This window comes from Capra hircus, chromosome 9 (genome assembly GCF_001704415.2).
Source record: "Capra hircus breed San Clemente chromosome 9, ASM170441v1, whole genome shotgun sequence".
Lineage (NCBI taxonomy): Eukaryota > Metazoa > Chordata > Mammalia > Artiodactyla > Bovidae > Capra > Capra hircus.
In genome coordinates this window covers 2,725,123-2,745,481 of record NC_030816.1, presented here as the reverse complement: position 1 = coordinate 2,745,481, position 20,359 = coordinate 2,725,123, and the positions used below count along the sequence as shown (strand labels likewise).

Here is a 20,359-nt window from a genome sequence, read left to right as displayed (position 1 = left end):
AGGATTAATTATTCTCAGACATGGATTTTTTTTTTAAAGATGGTGGCAGTAGTGAGAGTATCTTAATCCTAACCTATCAATATTAGTATCTACAAAGTTATAAAATAACATTTTAAAATATTAGATAATTATGTTGTGACTGAATGCTGATCTGACTTTCCCCCTCTGAATGATGACAAACTAATACCTACTAAACAAAGCACTGTTCTAAATGCTTTAATAGGTATTATCTCATTTAATGCTCACAATTATTATTTATCTCCATTCCACAAAGAAAACTGTGGCCCACAGTCACTCACTGTAACTCCTGCAATATCACGATTTCTGTCAGTGAGAGGCTGGATTTGAATTCACTTCCCTAGCTCCAAAGTCCCTTCCCATAACCACTTCTGAAACTGCCTTTGCTCTCTAGGATAAATCAGTGACAATTTATCTAGTAAATGAAGATCTTCTTTTGTCTTATAGTTTTGCAGATTCTATTTAGTAAGAATTCAGTCTGACTGCCTAGAGAGTACAAACCTGAATACGTTTTTCATCATCTTCCCTTTTCTTTCTTTCTTCTTCTTCTTGTTTTCTCTTTGCTTCCATCTCAAGTTTCCTAAAAGAAAAAAAAAAATTAGAAAACTCTTCAAAAATTAACAGAAAATAAGAAACTCTTCAGAAGAAAGTTTAACTATTAATAAATAAATGTTACAAAATGGGAAGTCAAATTAACCTCCTATTACATTATTAACTTATTTTTTGAAAAATAAAATCTAGCTCTTTAGAAACAAAAGAAATACAATTATATTCCATAACCTTTAACATCTCTGGATTAACTCGGTTCCCAAGCCTACTTGTAAGGTCTTGATCACACTGCCTCTCCAATTAGACAACTCATATTCCTTCTGTCTGCCCTACTATGGCAAGCTTCCAAAATTTTATCAGTTTTAAAACTGCAGAGAAGTACTTTCTTCCTAGATCATAAAATAATATGAAAGTCAGTTTCAAAAAGAAGTTAAGAAATCCTCAGGTGTCAGTTTAACCAAAATTCAGATTATAATTAAAATCATTTTATGTTACTGTAAAGTGAGCTTACTTTCTCCATTTTCAAACTTCTTCTAAAATTAGTATTTAAATATAAGAATATCACTTTTACAGATAAGAATATTCATTAACCACCGTCAACACTTCAGAGTTCACTATGGCGTCAGTTTCTAATCCAAGACAACAACATAAATGCCTTACATCCGCCTTTCCTCCTCCTCCTTCCTTCGACGTTGCTCATCTTCTTCACGCCTTTTTCTTTCTTTTTCCATTTCTTCTTGAATGCGCCTCAGCCTTTCTGCTTCTTCCTCCTGCTGCTTTTTCTTCTGCAGCGCGCTGAGAAGGGCCTCTGAGCTTTGAACTAGAGCGTCATACTCTTTCTGTATTTGTTCCCTTGTCATCATCGTGGACTGAAAGAAAGAACACAACGGACGTGCACTTAAAAAGTTATCTCTTCTGCTGTACAACAGTTAGAACACACTGATCACCACTGAACTGTACATTTAAAAACTGGTTAAAGTGGTAAGTTTAATGGTATGCATTTCACCACAATTAAGAAAACAAACCACCATGCACATACACAGCAAAACTGAAAAAGCTGGTAAGCAGGAGGCCCATTATCTTTTTATATTGCTTAAATATTAAATAATATTTAAAATTTTAAGTTATCTCTATGAACAAAATTTGAGTCTACTTCCTATCAATCAAGTAATCAAGTATCTTAAGACTATACTGTGCACAAACTAATATACTGTAGTTAAAGTTTATTTTTTAAGACATGATTAATTTTGCCAGAATTTACTACTCTTTAATATTAAGGATCAAATAATACATTGGGAATATTTAAGAAATTATCATTATACCCAAAATTGTTGGATGATTTTCTTAAATGTGGCTGGGTTGATTTTAATTGATTAATACCACATAAACAGGGGTGGTTCTGGACAGATCTGTAAAATCAGCTAAGGCTATCCAAAGCATTTTCAGTTTTCTCTTGACTTCTTTCTCCATTCTTACTCCAAGATTTATCATTATCTGTAGAAAATATCTAAAAGTCTCACTTTAAGATATTGTATCTCACATAACTGCAATGAATTATGAAAGTCAATGAGAAAAACATTGAGGCCCTAAAATATAACAGAAAATGATACGAACAGACGAACATAATCAACAAACAAGCACAAAGGAAAAATTTTCAATCCCACTAGTAATCAAACAAAAATCAAAACCAAAGATGCCTCTTGCTTTTTTCTTATAAAATATGGGAGAAAATTAATTGTTATTTCATGAAAGTTAAGTAATTTATGATATAGCCTACATGAAAATAATTTAATAATAGGGACGAGGCAATAACATAATGATGGGAATGTGAAATAAAATGTACCTTATAAGAATGGTGCAAAAATATGTGCATATAAAATAAGACTGATGCAACAGTATATAGGTAAATGTGTTAGTGTGAGGGGTAAAGAAGTGGGGGAGATTTTCTCCAAATTTTTGAGACTATTACTTTTAAAATTTAAAAATTAGTTTCTGAAAATAGAAAAACATGAAACAAAATAAAACAATTTGCATTAATTTTCTCTCTGTAATGATTTTGCAAAAGCTTACCAAAAGAGTATAATATTTTAGTTAATATTTTGGAAAAATCTTTCCTAGCAACAAATGAACTGCACAAAAATTGTCTTCACTTTAATTTTTTTGCTATGAAAAATTTCAGACACAGAGTAGAGAAAATAATATGACTATCACTTATCACTGAGACTAAACACATCTAACAGTCTGTATTTTTTTTTAAAAAGGACATTTTTCTATAAAATTTCAATATAGTAACAAAAAATATTAAACTGTTTTTAAAAGTCAAAAGTCATTTGGGTTAAAACTACATACCTTAATTTTGGCCATTAAAGCATCAATAGAAATTTCAAGGTCCTTGACCTGTTTATTCATCTCTGGTTTTCCATCTTTCAATGCACTTACTACTTCATTAAATTTATGGAGCCGTTTTTTCAGTGTGCCCACCTTAACCAGGCCATCAATGCTGCAAAGATAATACTTTTATCACTTTAATTCTACCATTTAATCATACAAATATCATTTTAATTAAATGCTAAATATATGACCAAACAGAATACTTCTGTTTTCATGTTATGCGATATATATATTTTTTAAGGTCTCTTGTTGAGGGTAAAAGAAATCATCAAGTGTGGATGTGAATGACATTAATGTCTGTCAGTAAGATTTAAGACTTCTATACTTACACTGAAGAATTTGAGAATTCAAACTGCAGAAAAACTTTAAAGAGTAATTGCTTTGAAAATGTGTTATAGATGAACAGTTATTCAGACCTCCACATTTAAAATTTCTAAATTAATAATAAAAGAATCAAATAAGAAATAAAGGCTAAATTTACAGTGACACAGTATAATTCCTACAGATAATCTTGAAAATTATGGTCAAAATATTAATGAGATGTTTTTAAAAACAATGTCAATTCGACATTTACTAATAAACTCAAGTCACTAAAATAATCAGAATAAAACAGCTCCTTTCGATCTCTTATACTGTTTACATTTCTCTAACCTAACCCTTATGGCAGAATGTGAAGAAGAACTAAAGAGCCTCTTGATGAAAGTGAAAGAGGAGAGTGAAAAGTTGGCTTAAAGCTCAACATTCAGAAAACTCAACTAAGATCATGGCATCTGGTCCCATCACTTCATGGCAAATAGATGGGGAAACAGTGGAAACAGTGGCTGACTTGATTTTTGGGGGCTCCGAAATCACTGCAGATGGTGACTGCAGCCATGAAATTAAAAGATATTTACTCCTTGGAAGGAAAGTTATGACCAACCTAGACAGCATATTAAAAAGCAGAGACATTGCTTTGTCAACAAAGGTCCATCTAGTCAAGGCTATGATTTTTCCAGTAGTCATGTATGGATGTGAGAGTTGGACTATAGAGAAAGCTGAGCAGCAAAGAATTGATGCTTTTGAACTGTGGTGTTGGAGAAGACTCTTGAGAGTCTCTTGGACTGAAAGGAGATCCAACCAGTTCATCCTAAAGGAGATCAGTCCTGGGTGTTCATTGGATGGATTGATGTTGAAACTGAAATTCCACCTGATGCAAAGAGCTGACTCCTTGGAAAAGGCCCTGATGCTGGGAAAGATTGAGGGCAGGAGAAAGGGATGACAGAGGATGAGATGGTTGGATGGCATCACCGACTCAATAGACATGAGTTTGGGTAAACTCCGGGAGTTGGTGATGGACAGGGAGGCCTGGTGTGCTGTGGTTCATGGGGTCGCAAAGAGTTGGACACAACTGAACGATTGAAGTGAACTGAACTGAATCTATGCTATTTCAAATCCTTTTACAGAATGAGGCAAGTAATGAATGAATGAGTGAAGAAATTAATTAATATCCAATAAGTAACAGACTAACACATCTTTTTACAAAGAACACGAGGAAAAAGAAAACTCTGAGTATGCAAACTGCTCTTCATTTTGACCTTATAGCCATTTTATATTAGGATAAACAGGTATCTTGGATTCTTCAGAATCTATTCATCTTACCGAGGTTTGTGTCTCCTTTTGCAAAGCCACATTCGAATAGTTTTCTGCATTTTAATGCAGGCTTCAGCTCGATATTTTATTTTGTTTTTCACTAAGTGTAAGAGAAAAATATAATGATAGAAAATTATTTAGCTTAAATTAGACTTCCAGTATTTCTAAAAACCACTCATTTCCACAAAGCAATTCTCAAGAAACATAAAAATCTTGATGAACATATTATACCAGACATCAAAATTGGCACAATTCTTTAGTCCCTTAAACTTCTTAAAACAAAAAGTATATCAACTATCTGGCTAAGGGTACAGTTTAAATATGCTATTTCCTTGTTACACTACACTAATGTGTCCCAAACTGTCCTATGCAATACTGGCTTAGGAAATGTTAAAAAGTGTCTTCTTTCTTTTTTATTGGGTGCACTTTTTTTTCGCTGCTGCATGTGAGCTCTCTGGTTGCAGCGAGCTGGGGCTATTCTTCACTGTAGTGGCTTCTCAACAGGACAGTGGAGCACAGGATCTAGCTGCCCAGGCTTCGGTGGCTGCAGCAGACTCCGGAGTGCAGACTCAGTAGTGTGGCACACGGGCTCAGCTGCTCCGTGCATGTGGGACCTTCCCAGACCAGGGACTGAACCCGTGTCCCCTGCACTGGCGGGCAGATTCTTAACCACTGTATCACCACGGGAGTCCAACAGGTGTGTCTTGAAAAAAGGATTCACCTGTCAAATGAACTCAGGAAAAGCTATCTGCTATGCCTCCTTCTGAAGATTCACAATGAACATACTGAGTGTGGCCTCGAAGGATCCTACCACAAAGGACTCTACTTAACTTCAGTCACTCAGAATATCCTAGACTAATCTGACCTGGAGACATTCCCCATTAACATCCTGCAATGATTCTGTCTACTTAGTGACTTGACCACTGCACAATACAGTCTACAAAGGAATAGTATAGTAGAAATAATGTTAATAAAATATGTTTTCCATCATAATACAATGTTTAAAGCTGAAAGCATTTAACTATAGTGAAGAGTATGTTCATGTTTCAGTTGGAAAGTGATGGGGAAACAGCTTCTGTTATCTTTATTATAGTTTTGTTTTTATTTATATTACAATTGACTAACAAGACCTCATGGTTGCATGTTGCTTGTATGGTTCCTTCTCATTAGGTCAAAGGAATTTTTTTTTTTCTTAGTAAGCAGAAATGTACTGAATCCTTTTCCTGTGCCTCTAGCACTGTTCCAGGTAAGGTAGAAAGTTGGGCGGGGGTTTAAAATTTTAATCAAGTTACTGACAATACTCCCTATGACTAAAGGTTTTGCACAGACCACCACCATCAGGTAACCCACAATTATTCTGTCCCTCATCCTTGTTTTAGGTCAGAGATAAGTAGTTGTTGTAACATTCTGAGACTTTAGACTTTGCCCTGTATTAAAGGAAAGACATAACCAAAGCCTTTTAATTAGAGACTCTGGGAAGATAAGCCTGGGAAGCCAGGGAAACCAGTTTGGGAGCCGCTGAAGTCACTATGCAAGCTGGGGAGAGGGGCTCCACGAAGAGAGTGGCAACAAGGAGCAAAGATGTGCAGTTTGGAGGGGGAATCAACAGAGTTTGGTGACTGGCATGATTTCAGGGACAAGAAAGAAGAGACAATACAGCTGAAATTTTCAGTGTGTATTCTGGTGATGCCATGTGGGTGGAAAGAAAACTTCTGGTTTAAGTCCCAGAGACTGGCGTATCGTGAGGGGAGAGGGGCGCAGAGGAGAGAGGGAAGGAGTCAAGATAGTGAGACAGAATTTTTAGAACAAGATGAAGTTAATTATAATACATGTGATTAAAGAAGCTAAGTATCACACACTCAAGAAAGTGAGACAGTCCCCAAGTACTAATTTATCACATACTACATGCAAGGTGCTACGTGAGGAACCAGGGACGCAGCATGAGTGACACAGTCCCTGTGGCCTGGCTCTCGCCACTGAGACAAATTAATAACATTCCACAAACCAGCTCGTCTCCAACATAAGTCCAGGTCTGAGAGTGGAAGAAAACACCTACGTTTGATGACGGACAGCGAGCACCACTGGACCTTCTTCCAGCGACTGCAGATTAGCCAGTGGTTGACCCTCTTGACCAGCTCTGCTAAGTGGTCAGGGTCAGACTTCATAATCTGATCAAATTCTGCAAACTGGGAAATCAAATAATTGACTAATAATATCAAAAGACAGTTGTGCTTAAACACACAGCAAGATACAAAATAACCAGAATAGAAATCAAAATCTAGCTTTCTGTATGGTGTCACAAGCCCGTTACACAGACATGTCTCAGTGGCGTTTCACAGCAAACCCAGACACACGTGACTGAATTCTGCTGCCCTTCTCTTCCTTCCTCCAGGACTTGTTTTGTAGAGGTTTCGGGGAGGGTGAGTTACTCATTGCTAGTTAGCAGACTCAATAATAGAAAGTAGGATAAAAAATCTTAAATGACCATTATAGATGATGGGCAAAAAGGTTTTATGGCGAGAATGAAAAAAAGTCTAATATATCTCTGAACTGGCTCATCCATATTCCCAGATAACTGTACACGTGAAGGTCAGCTCTATAAAATTGGGTACCACCAAAACTACCGTGTCTCTCCCAACCCCATCCTTCTTTTGGTCAGAAAGAAGAAACTGTTACTAAGAGACAGACAACACAAATAAAACATCTATTAGGTTATTAAGTCACAAAATGCATTATTTTCACAATCTACCACCAAATTACATATTGATTTCTATCCTTTACCGAACATCCCACTACAATATATTGAGGATGTCACACACATATCAAAATAACAGCTTCTTATAATCAAAATTAAAGGTAACAGAGATTAAAGATCTTTGAAAACTTGTCCTGTGCCTGCATTGTGTCCTTCTGACTGATTAATTTTTCTGGAGGCAGATAAAACCAAGTGCTTTCTCTATCAAGCCATAAATCCCTAAAATAGTTATTACAGATCTGAAATAAGAAATGTTGAGTTTCTGATAAATATGTATGATTACAGCTAAGCCAACTATGAATACTTATATATTCATTTTAACTTGCTTCCATTTCTGATAAGAGATGATACAGGTTTTCTGCAGTAAAAATATTCATAGGAAAGGGCATACATTGGTAATGCATTACACAGATTTCATCTCATGCCTCAAAATGTGAAATCAGATTTATATATCTGATTAATTTAGCCTTCAAGGCACTAGAGATATTCATGAATGATTTTGCTTAGTCAAACAAGTATAGTTGTCTATTACATAATAATAATTGTGTTTAAAATTATGAAAAAGCAATATTCAATCAATATTAAGGAAGTCAAGAATGGTGAAAATACTATGAATAGACTGTGAATGGGAAGTAAGTATTTCTGCATCGTATGTATTCAGTCATGAAATATTCCATAGCTCAATTCAGTATCATAGCACAAGACCAGTGCAAGGATCTGTAAATGCTAAAACTATGGGCAGCCTAAGAAAACTGTATTAGTGCAAAAGTATGCATACAGCCATCCCTTCTATGATTTGACAGAAGTCAGCACACACTCCAGTCTAATTTTCTATATGCTATACATCTATCATACTCTAACAGATCTTGTTCTCACAAGAAACACTCAAAAGTACTGTGAAACTTTTAATTACTGAAGACCGAATCAATGTTTTAGAAAACCTTTCAACTTGTTTAAAATAGAAGTATTCCTGATTAACCCTTATTTTAAGTAAAAAATTCAACTAAACAATCCTCTGATTCCAATAATTCCAAAGCTAGAGGGAAAAAAAACAGAAACAAAACCTCTATAGAGTGCTATACATTGGAAACTTCTCACCAGCGGGAAAATGTTGTATATGTGTGTCCCATATATATATGCATGCTCTAAGCAATTATCTAATTTAAGAATAAAATAAATCACTAAACACTTAAAAATATTCACTGACTCCAACTGTCCATACTAATTATGTTACAGTTTAAAATAAAAATGCATTTACCTTGCCAGGTCTAAAAAATACTTTAGTTAACCCAAACTTGTAGTCGACTTCATTTAAGCCCAAAGCTTTAAAAAGAGCCTGAAAAATAAAAGTTAAATGCCTATTAGGAATTAATAAGAAAGAGTTTATAGCTAATAAATCTCAATTTAGGTAGTATTTATACCTTACAAAATAGTCTTGGATCTAATCTTGCAAGTTTATCTGGCATATACTTTTTATACATGTTGTAGAGTTCGTGAAATGAAGCTCGCGATGGGAAACCGCCTTGCATCAAGTCCAAGACAGACACCATACCTAGATTCATAAACAAACACAAGTTTTACTACCAATCACCGTACAGAGGTCCAAAGATAATTTCAAATGATCAAAAAATTTCACAAATAAAAAGGGGTAATTTACAGAAATTATCCGCAATGAAATATTACATAGAAAATATCATACTTACATCATGTTTATGTTCCCAACTTATCCACCACCTAAAAACTACTGCAACCAAATTTCATCTCTAGCCTTTTAAAATATATTCAATGTTGATAATATTTGGTGCTGCTAAGACTGTGGGGGGAAATTACTTTTTAATACACTATTTCTGGAAATAAAAGATGCTTCAGGATTTTCAGAGCAGTGCTACAGAATCTGTCAAATTTAAACACATGCATATTTTCTGTTTTAGTGATGACACAGATTTCTCCAGCAGAAATAAATGAAGATATCTACAAGTGATGTTCATTGTGTCCCTGTGTGTAAGGCAAAATATTAGAAATAAATTGCAAGAAAATGAAAATAAAGTAAAACTAGCTTGACTATATTTTCTAGAAATAAACTACTGGTCTCTTGAAAATTCAAATGTAGTTTGTATCTGTTTTTTCTGCTGGAAAACTTTGGGTCACAGTATAGAAGGCAAAGACCTGCATTTGCTATTTTCCAAGTTCTGAGATTACTTCTGGAATAAGATTAAGAGTTTCCAAGATGAAGTCAAACATATTTCCTGGTTCTCATCAGCGTTTGAAGCAAATGGAGAAGACAGAAGACTATGTCACTCTAAAGACCCCCATTTCATTCACCTCTCAAAGGAGCTAGTCTACCAGGGTGAAGAGTCTACAGGATGACTATCGACATTCAGTATAACTTTAGTAAATGACTAATTTGAGCCTTGAGTCAGTGTGAGCTTTTCATGGCAGGAACAGCATAAGAAAAGGGTCAACTATTGATAATACCAGGACATTTGTTTATAAAAAGACGTGGATTTCAGTCTACAGGACTATTTAAATCAATGAAGAAAATAAGATTATTCAATAAAAAGTGTTAGGACAAATGGTTAGACATAAGGAAAACAAAAATAACATCAGATCTGTATCTCACTCCTTATAACCAAAATAAATTTCTGCTGGTCAAAAATTTAAATTAGCAAAATAAAATTATAAAGTATTCTTAAATGGGTAGGTTTTTATTTTAAAATAATCTCACTGAAAGAGAGGCTCTCTAGGCAATCAGATTGAATTTTAATCTGACTGGCAAAGGTGTAAAACCCCAGTAATACTTAGGGATGATAACAGTGTAGGAAAACATACATGTACATTCTTAGCGGGAGAGTAAACCATTGTCACAGTTTCAGATGGCAATTTGGAATAAGCATTTATATTATTAATATTAAATGGTAATAACAGTATCACTTTGATGATTTTTCACTTCTATGAATCTATCCTACAACTTGTCACATATGTGGGCAAAGATACACATCAATTCACTGGGTCACTGCTAGTAAAACAAAACACAGAAATAACTTAAATAATCAAATTATACTACAATCATATGAAAGCATATGATATATTAATTAAAAATAATAGGGCAGAGCTTTAGCAAGTATAAAAAATATGTTCAAGGCACAGTTAAATGGTCACCTTTTTGAAGTGAGACTTCTTTTTATTTATATTATTCTGTACCATTTAATTTTTGTTACAGTGAACATATATAACTATTATAATTTTCAATATAATTATATAATATATACAATATATAATTAATATTTACTACTATAATATATAACATGTTATATATTATCATAAAATAAAGTTTAATACTAAATTAAATATAATATTAAATTTAACTTAATATAATGGAACACATAAAGGCAGTTGTTCTTATGAAAAGAAATTTCCAGAGCTAGATTGAGGCTCTGGCTCTGTTTGGAGAAATAAAAGTAAGGTTTAATTGGTACTGTCAGAATTGTTGCCCATGTACATCAAATAAACAAGCACCCTTGGAAGTGTGAGCGTCGTCTGAGTCCCTTGGCTTGCCCTACCACTGCAGACAACATAGGAAGTGGCTCACAGAAGTTCATTAAGAATTTCATGGAGCTTAACAAATTACCAAGTCTGTGGTTGCTTTCTCCGCACTTGAAGCTAATTTACTCTAAAGATATTGTGAGGCTTAAAAATATAAGAATCACCCAACCCAGTACCCTTCCTTCTGGAGATTCCCATGCCCGGCTTTTCCTCAGGGGAGTCTAGTGAGGAGCCCCCTAGCACAGTCCCAGCTGGCCATCCCCAGAACCCTCTCTGCTGCCATGCACGGAGCGTGGCCCCCATGTTACAGGAAGACCTACCTTCTCTTCCTTTCCCCTACTTTCCCCGGGGCTGGCTGATCAGAAGAGTAAAACCTGTCCTAAATTAATTATTCTCCTTAAATTGGGAAAAAAATAGAAATGGAAAGGCAAAGGAGAATTCCAATCTTAGATGTCTTTATTTTAAAAGCGTCACAACTATTTTTATTTCTATCAGTTATTGGTAAATTTTTTTGCTTTTTCTCATTACCTAGTCATACAATTACCAATTCTAAGCCATTTTACTGCAATTATTAAAAAAAATCAAACCATTATGAATTGGTGGCATCTATTAAACTGCTAACGTATCTTGTTAAAATGAACTGCTTACTGAAAGAGGAATCCCAGCTAAAGCATTAATGAGCCCACATTCTGCTAATCTAACAGTACATAGTGCAAATCTAAACACACTTGACTTGCCAGGACACTGGATGCTCAGTAGGAAGTAAATGATATTACGTTAGGCTAACCAAATCCTAAAGATAAATTTAAATGAGGAAAATAACCAGACTCCAAGCAAAAATGATCTGAAGAAAACATTACAAAAACACAACTATACATATGTAGGAATTAAACAGACATCATTTATTTAACCTTCTGGTGGTGGTGGTTTGGTCACTAAGTTGTGTCCAACTCTTGCGACCCCATAGGCTGTAGCCCACCAGGCTCCTCTGTCCATGGGATTTTCCTGGCAAGAATACTAGAGTGGGTTGCCATATTTAACTTTTTAGTATTTGCTAAAATCAGTCAAGAATAAATCCTTATTTCCTAGCCTGTGTATTTCATTCAACACATGTTTACTAAGTCTAGTATATGCTTTGCACTGCCAGGAAGCAGGAACGTGCGTAGAAGTCAGAACGGTTTCTGCCCTCAAGAGTTTACAGATGAGAGAAAGGAGAAATTAAATAAAATCTGTGACTTTGAAATGAAAGTGCTTGGCACCCTTTACTCGGGCCCCCTTCCTTGCTGGGGCATCAAGAAAGGCTTTCACGGAAAAGGACAACCAAGCCCAGATGTGAACAACAAAGACAAAGGGGAGAAGAGAGTTTATCAAACAGGAAGCAGCAGGTGCAGAGGCCCCGAGACCGGAGGGAATACAGGGCATTTAAGGGACTGAAACGAAGGCCAGAGCGACTGGAGAGCAGAGAGAGGAAACAGGGGCAAACGGGCCCACGGGCCAGACCACAGGGTCTTCACAAGCTGCGAGAATTCTGCTCTTCACCCTAACCAGAGTCAGAAGTCAAGCAATGAAGAGCCATGCTCAGGTGTGAGTTGTAAGGCAGTAATTCTGGACGAATGTGGAGAACAGACCAAGCAGGTGCAAGGAGGACAGTTAAGGAACTTCAGCAAAGAGCCAGGTGACAGCTTGAATTAGGGAGTCCTAAGGCTCACTGTTTGCTAGGAGAGTAGATCTTAAATGTTCCCACCATAAGCAAGCAGTGGTAATTACGTGGCCCAACAGGACTCTGAGCTAATGCTATGGTGGTAACCATTTGGCAATACGCAAGTGTATCAAGTCAACACATGCACACCTCGAACTTATACCATGCTGCATGTCAATTATATCACAGCAGATCTGAAGGAGGAAAAGACACACTCCTTAGGTCACATGGAAGGGGGCTTCGGGAGCCTTAGACTGAGAGCATATGCCTAGGCCGTCCAGTGTGGCAGCTGCTGGACATGTGCTCTGTAGCTGCACTAGCCACATGTGACTTGGTGGTGGTGGTTAGTCGCCCAGTCATGTCCGACTCATGGACTGCAGCACGCCAGGCCTCTCTGTCCCTCAACCTTTCCCGAAGTTTGCCCAAGTTCATGTCCATTGCATCGGTGATGCCATCCAGCCATCTCATCCTCTGACACCCTCATCTCCTTCTGCCCTCAATCTTTCCCAGCATCAGGGACTTTTCCAGTGAGTCAGCAGTTTGCATCAGACGACCAAAATACTGGAGTGTCAGATTCAGCATCAATCCTTCCAGTGAGTACCCAGGGTTGATTTCTCTTAAGATTGATCCCCTTGCTGTACAAGAGACTCTCAGGAGTCTTCTCCAGCACCACAGTTCAAAGGCATCAGTTCCTCGGTGTTCTGACTTCTTTACAGTCCAGCTCTCACAACCGTACGTGACCAATGGGAAGACCATATAGCCTTGACTATACAGACCTTCAGGGAAGGCAGTGGCACCCCACTCCAGTACTCTTGCCTGGAAAATCCCATGGATGGAGGAGCCTGGTAGGCTGCAGTCCATGGGTCATGAGTCGGACCGACTGAGCGACTTCACTTTCACTTTTCACTTCATGCATTGGAGAAGGAAATGGCAACCACTGTCTGCTAGAGAATCCAGGATGGGAGAGCCTGGTGGGCTGCCGTCTATGGGGTCGCACAGAGTCGGACACGACTGAAGCGACTTAGCAGCAGCAGCAGCATACAGACCTTAGTTGGCAGAATAACATCTCTGCTTTTCAATACACTGTCTAGGTTTGTTGCGTGTGACTATTTAATCTTTTTTAATTAAGCACAATTAAAAATTCAGTATCTAACTCATATTAGTTACATTTCAAGGGCTCAACAGCCACAAGTATCTAGTGGCTGCCATACTGCACAACACGGGTACAGATTATTTCCACCTCCACAGAAAGTCATATCAAACAGCACTGATAGAAATGAGAAGAACAGCCCCAACAAGGGATACCCAGGTGGAAGAAGACGACCCTACAGAGCAGGCAGGAGTGGCCAAGCATTCAGGAGAAGCAGGGACACATGATGTTTTAGAAGCCAAGGAAAGGCGATGTTACAGGGACAGAGCGGAGCCTGATGCTGCTGCAGTCCACTGAGATAAGGTCTGCAAAGAAACACCTAATTCAGGATCACCAGAGATCCTACCCAGAATCACCCTGGTGGAAGCTGACTTCTCCTGGGCTCAAGAGTGAGTAGAAGGCAGGAAACTGAGAAAGCAAGAAGAGAATATTCTTGGAGAGAAAAGCAAAACCTGGAGAACAGTAAGTAAGGCCAGCGATGGGGAGGGAGTGGGAAAGAAATGTTGGTGAGAGGGAAAGAAGATGAGGTTCAGAGGGAGAGGCCGTCTCAGAGGTTCAGTACAGGTCGTCAGTACTCAAGGTTCCTGAGAAGGCAGGGAGGGATGAATCCAAAACAATACAGTCTCCATACGGAAGAGAGGCACTTCTACTTTCCATCAGGAGGGAAGGTATGCAGGTAAAGATATTTGGCAGCACACAGGCGTTCAGCTTTTGAGTAAAAAAGAGGTGAGGCTGCCTGTTGACAAAGGTTCAGGGCAGGGTGAGTCAGACTGGTCTCTGGGGAGAAACAAAACCTGCTGGCCAGAGAAACTCGGTGGGTGGTTATGAGAGCCCTTTGACGGTTAGTGATCATGAGTTTACAACAGCACCAATCTGCCTTGCCCACCTTCTCCATGCAGATGAGGAGAAAACCATTCATCGACAGGGATAGACACAGATGAAAGTCGAAGAATTGATGCTTTTGAACTGTGGCGTTGGAGAGTCCCTTGGACTGAAAGGAGATCCAACCAGTCCATCCTAAAGGAAATCAGTCCTGGATATTCATTGGAAGGACTGATGCTGAAGCTGAAACTCCAATACTTGGGCCACCTGATACGAAGAACTGACTCATTTGGAAAGACCCCGATGCTAGGAAAAATTGAAGGCAGGAGAAGGGGACAACAGAGGATGAGATGGTTGGATGGCATCACCAACTCAATAGACATGAGTTTGAGTAAACCCCAGGAGTTGGTGATGGACAGGGAGGCCTGGCGTGCTGCAGTCCATGGGATCGCAAAGAGTCGGACACAACTGAGCGACTGAACTGAACTGAAGCTTATATAATTGGGGGAGGGCTCTTTAAGAAATAACTATGAAATTATAAATTACGAAGAATATAATATCAGGTACAGGGTTCTGAAAGGAGCCCATATAAACAAGGCACTCCGAAGCTAAAGTGACCTCAGCTTTCTAATAAATCTGCCGCCAAGAGGAGCAAGAAATGGAGTCAGGTTGGCAAGAGGGTTTCAGGAAGTGTCCCAAGCCTGAATTTATAGGAGGGAAAGGCCGTGCCCTGGGAGAGGCAGAGGAGGTATGAGAAGGACGGAGGATGGGCACAGGATAAAGAAAACAGTCCCGGGCCCCTGACCTGCATGACTGGGTCAGGTTTCGGTGTCCTTGTTTCTCACTCTACTACTTGTAAAAAAAATAAAACTGAAAACCGCACAATGCCCTTGGCTCCCATGGAACTTTTCTGCACTTGGTTAAACTGTCACTCTCTACCCCTCACCTGGCCATGTCTGTCCTTTCTCAAGGGCACTGTGGTGTTTGTTTTTAATAAGCAGTAGAGTGAGAAGCAAGGACAAAACCTGACCCAGTTACATGGGGAACGAACTGCTGTGGGACTGAGAAGGCCGTGGAAAGAAAGCCACAGAAAGCAACCACAGAGGAGGTCTGGGTTCACAGCTAGAGTTTTTTTGGTTTTCTGAATTATTTTTAATTTATTTTTTAATTGGAGGAAAATTGCTTCACAATGTTCTGTTGGTTTCTGCCATACAATAATGCAAATCAGCCATAATTATACATATACCCCCTTCAGACATGAAACAACAGACTGGTTCAAAATTGGGAAAGGAGTACATCAAGGCTGTATATTGTCAGCCTGCTTGTTTAACTTACACACAGAGTACATCATTCAAAATGCCAGGCTGGATGAGGCTCAAGCTGGAAGCAAGATTGCCGGGAGATATATCAATAACCTCAGATATGCAGATGACACCACCCTAATGGCAGAAAGTGTAAAAGAACTAAAGAGCCTCTTGATGAAAGTCAAAGAGGAGAGTGAAAAAGCTGGCTTAAAGCTCAACACTCAGAAAACGAAGATCATGGCATCTGGTTCCATCACTTCATGGCAAAAAATGGGGAAAAAATGGAAACAGTGACAAAGTTTATTTTCTTGGACTGCAAAATCACTGCAGATGGTGACTGCAGCCATGAAATTAAAAGATGCTTGTTCCTTGGAAGAAAACCTATGACAAAACTAGACAGCATATTAAAAAGCAGAAATCAGTTTGCTGACAAAGGTCCGTATAGTCAAAGCTATGGTTTTTCCAGTAGTCATGTACAGATGTGAGAACTGGACCATAAAGAAGGTTGAGCACTTAAGAATTGATGCTTTCAAATTGTGGTGCTGGAGAAAACTCCTGAGAGTCCTTTGGACAGCAAGGTGATCAAACCAGTTCATTCTAAAGGAAATCAACTGTGAATATTCATTGGAAGGACTGATTCTGTAGTTCCAATACTCTGGCCACCTGAGGTGAAGAGCCGACTCTTTAGAAAAGACCCTGATGCTGGGAAAGACTGAAGGCAGGAATAGAAGAGGGCAACAGAGGATGAGATGGCTGGATGGCATCACCGACTCAATGGACAAGAGTTTGAGCAAACTCTGGGAGATAGGTAAGAACAGGGAAGCCTGGTGTGCTGCCGTCCATGGGGTAACAAAAAGTTGGACATGACTGAGCAAGTGAACAACAACCCCTCCCTCTCCCTCTTGAGCCTCCCACCCCTCTAGGTCATCACAGAGCGCCAGGCTGGGCTCCCTGTGTTAAACAGTAGCTTCGCACCAGCTGTCTATTTTTACATGGTGGTGTGTATATGTGAATGCTACTTTCTCCATTCATCTCAATTTTTCCTTTCCCTGCTGTGTCCACAAGCTTGTTCTCTGTATCTGCATCTCCATTCCTTCCCTGCAAAGAGGTTCATTAATACTATTATTCTAGATTCCGTATATATGAGTTAACATATGATATTTGTTTTTCTCTTTCTGACTTACTCCACTCTGTCTAACAGGTTCTAGGCTCACCCAGCTCACTAGAACTGAGTCAAATGCATTCTTTTTTAATGGCTGAATTATATTCCATTGTGTACATGCACCCCATCTCCATCCACTCATCTGTCGATGGACATCTAGGTTGTTTCCACGTCCTGGCCGTTGTAAAGAGTGCTGCCATGAACACTGTGGGCAACGGGGTGACCAGGGGGTGGAATTCTCAGGTGGCACAGTGGTAAAGAACTCATTTGCTAATGCAAGAGACATGTGTTCAATCCCCAGGTCAGGAAGATCCCCTGGAGTAGAAAATGGCAACCCACTCCAGTATTCCTGCCAGGAAAATTCCAGGGACAGAGGAGGCTGGTGGGCTGCCATCCATGGAGTTGCAAAGAGCTTGACACAACTGAGCGCACACACACACCTACTATGGACACTGGGGTACAAACATTTTTTCAATTATGGTTTTCTCGGGGTATATTCCCAGTAGTGGGATTGCTGGGCCATATGACAGTTTTATTCCTAGTTTTTAAAAGAATCTTCATACTGTTCTCCACAGTTGAAAAGCTTTTATAAATTATACTTCAATGAGGTAAAAGATTATTGTGAAATGATACTATATACCAATACTGTTCAAATAATTTGTCCACCTTTCTCTTCTTATAAATAAAAGAATATAAAAGTCTTATTGTGCTTAAAAATAATCAAGATAGTTGTGAATTATCTGAATGCACTGGATATATTAAATTGTATTTGAACTAAATAAGACTCTTGATACACTCCAACATAGATTACAAAATAGAGAAATACCTGAACATTGAAGTTGAGACAGAATTTGAGCTCCTTCAAAGTCATGGCTTGTCATCTTTAAATTAGGCTTGATACAGCGAATAAAGCTTGCTCCCTAGAAGAATAAAGGTACTTTAAAACATAATACATGCAGCATTCTTATTTTTCTAAGAATTCCAGCAACTTTCAGAGCATATTATCATTAAGTTATGAGCCTCTCTTAAAATAATCACTAAGGAACTTAAAACAAACTAGCATACTTTTACAATGTAAAGCATTTATACAGTAATAATGTTAGAAAAATACTGTTTTATATTGAGTGCCAAAAATTGTGTTATTGTAAAAAGAAGTCTTTCATAATAAAATGTTTCAATATATTTAAACAATATATTTCATAGGATGGCATACATGTGATTATACTCCACATTTAAATGTATTTATGTGCTATGTTGCTGTGATAAGAAAACTGCCCTATGACAAGATGAGCAAATAAAATTATGCCTCTTAAAATTTAGGGCAAAGTATTAAAAAAACAAAAATCACTTTTCTCATCATTCTGTTTTAGAAACATACAATAGGTCCCTGAGCTGCACTACTGTACGTCTCAAAGTTTTGTTAAATGGTATGTATTTTAAAAAGCTTAAAGGCATTCATTTAGAGTCAGTTACCAGATTATGCTGAATGAGGCAGGGAGAACACTGCCACGCACACAGCGAGGCTGTTGGGGACTGAAGCTAATACACTGAACATCAAGTAACGGCTTCTCTTCCAAGTAGTCACACCCTGCAAAGCTGAACAGTTATATCAGCAATGATGCTCACTGCAAATGCTTTTAGATACTTTTTAGAAAAGCCTTTAAAAAAAATCACAACTATAACATAGTCATTTTACAGTAGCATCTTATTTGGGTGATAAAAATAAAATACCTCATCAGGTTTAGTTTTCAAAGAAATTTTGTCCTTAAGAGATAAATGTTTGCAAACAATGAAGATATTTAAGAGAATTTCCTGATGGTTTCAAAAGCAAGTCTAACAATAAACTAAGCAATAATAGCACAGAGAATAAATATTTGGCTTTTCAAAATGACTACTTGAAAATGAAGAGTATTTAGTTAAGTTCTGAGGATTTGTTTAAAAAGTAATCTTCTCCTAAAGTCATGCTTCATTAACATAAGCCACGTATCAAATTTCTTTCTGTGGTGAATTTTCTTTAAACAAACAGAGGGGATTAAAATGTCCAGTTTTTTAAAAAGTCTCTGGGGAACTACTGCCTCTATTCTGTGGCATAAAAATACTACATCCACGTTTTCCATATCAACACTGTCACGTCACGCTGTTGTGCAACACTGAATGTTACCACCAGAGAAAGGAAATGAAAATGAATCACATGCACTGTCTTTAATCCTAAAAACTACATCTTCCTTCTCTATAATAACTAATTATTTTCACTCTCCTGAAGCTACAGGATAATCTTAATAACATTCAGAGAATTCTTTGTTTATAAAACAATTTGACTGCACATATACATTTGACTTGTCTTCAGAACAAACCTAACCAAAATGATAACCATTTTAAAAACTGATTTTCTTTCAATGAGGAAATTTTTTTAATAAATTTTTAATTATTCCAGGTTTACTGTGCTTATTTTAATAATTACTAATAATAGTTAAAGAAGACCATTTAAAAACCCTGTTTTTTTTAAAGTATACTCACTGTACTTCGAAGTTTATCCAGAAGCAAATTTAACTGTGTCTGTAGAAGAAATCATTTCATTATTTCAGAAAGCAAAAGTACACAACACCATAAGTAAAAATTAGCTCTTCAACATGCAATAATGCTCATCTACAACATGTCTTTAACAGACAGTAACATGCAAAAATGTATGGCTAATACATAACACCAAGGACAATAACTTAAATGTACAGAACTTGTGTAATTAAAAGACTGAAAATTAGCAATACTAGAAAACATACATGCAGGCTTGGAGGTGGGGTGAATGAGGAAAAAGGACACCAGCAATGAAAGAAGAAAATGCAGGTGTGATACATTCAGAAAGAAACCGACGGACCAGCATGTGAATAAGCGGCAAGCTGGGTGTAGCCCGTGTCTCACTCCATTACGAACGAGGGTGTGTTCAAAATATCCACTCATGCTATATATTGGAACTGCTTTATGTACCACCTATCATAAATGAAACCAACCTGCCTACCTGTTGAAAGCCTCTTTATTGTTTTAAAAAATCTCTCATTCCAATTATTTTTAAAGGCTAGGACAATTTTCTCAAAGTAAAATTCACAATGGACACTATAAGTAGTTACTGTGCTTTCCTTTTTAATATATTAAGTGATTATAATTTACTCTGGCTCAGTACATTAAAATCATGTATTTGCTTTACTTCTCTGCAAAGTAAATTGTGTAAAACTGTTATACTGATTTTATACTGGGATGCTTATTGTACTACTTAACAAAAGATAAATCAACATATCTACTTATAGCTATATATAGTAATAATAATAGGTACACTTTACTGAAT

At 37.5% G+C, this 20,359-nt stretch overlaps 1 protein-coding gene across 3 annotated transcripts in view; it reads right to left on the bottom strand.

The window, feature by feature from the left end:
* Positions 1–20,359, bottom strand: part of MYO6 (myosin VI) — a 159,579-nt gene that overhangs the window by 21,164 nt on the left and 118,056 nt on the right. For all 3 annotated transcript variants that reach the window (XM_018052881.1, XM_018052882.1, XM_018052884.1), the window contains exons 19-27: positions 19,540–19,578; positions 17,849–17,942; positions 8,764–8,894; positions 8,601–8,678; positions 6,644–6,773; positions 4,597–4,687; positions 2,917–3,067; positions 1,228–1,436; positions 520–598 (exon numbers count right to left, since the gene is read on the bottom strand). In XM_018052881.1, the coding sequence (XP_017908370.1) occupies positions 520–598; positions 1,228–1,436; positions 2,917–3,067; positions 4,597–4,687; positions 6,644–6,773; positions 8,601–8,678; positions 8,764–8,894; positions 17,849–17,942; positions 19,540–19,578 (1,002 nt within the window). The remainder of the gene's footprint in view (positions 1–519; positions 599–1,227; positions 1,437–2,916; positions 3,068–4,596; positions 4,688–6,643; positions 6,774–8,600; positions 8,679–8,763; positions 8,895–17,848; positions 17,943–19,539; positions 19,579–20,359) is intronic.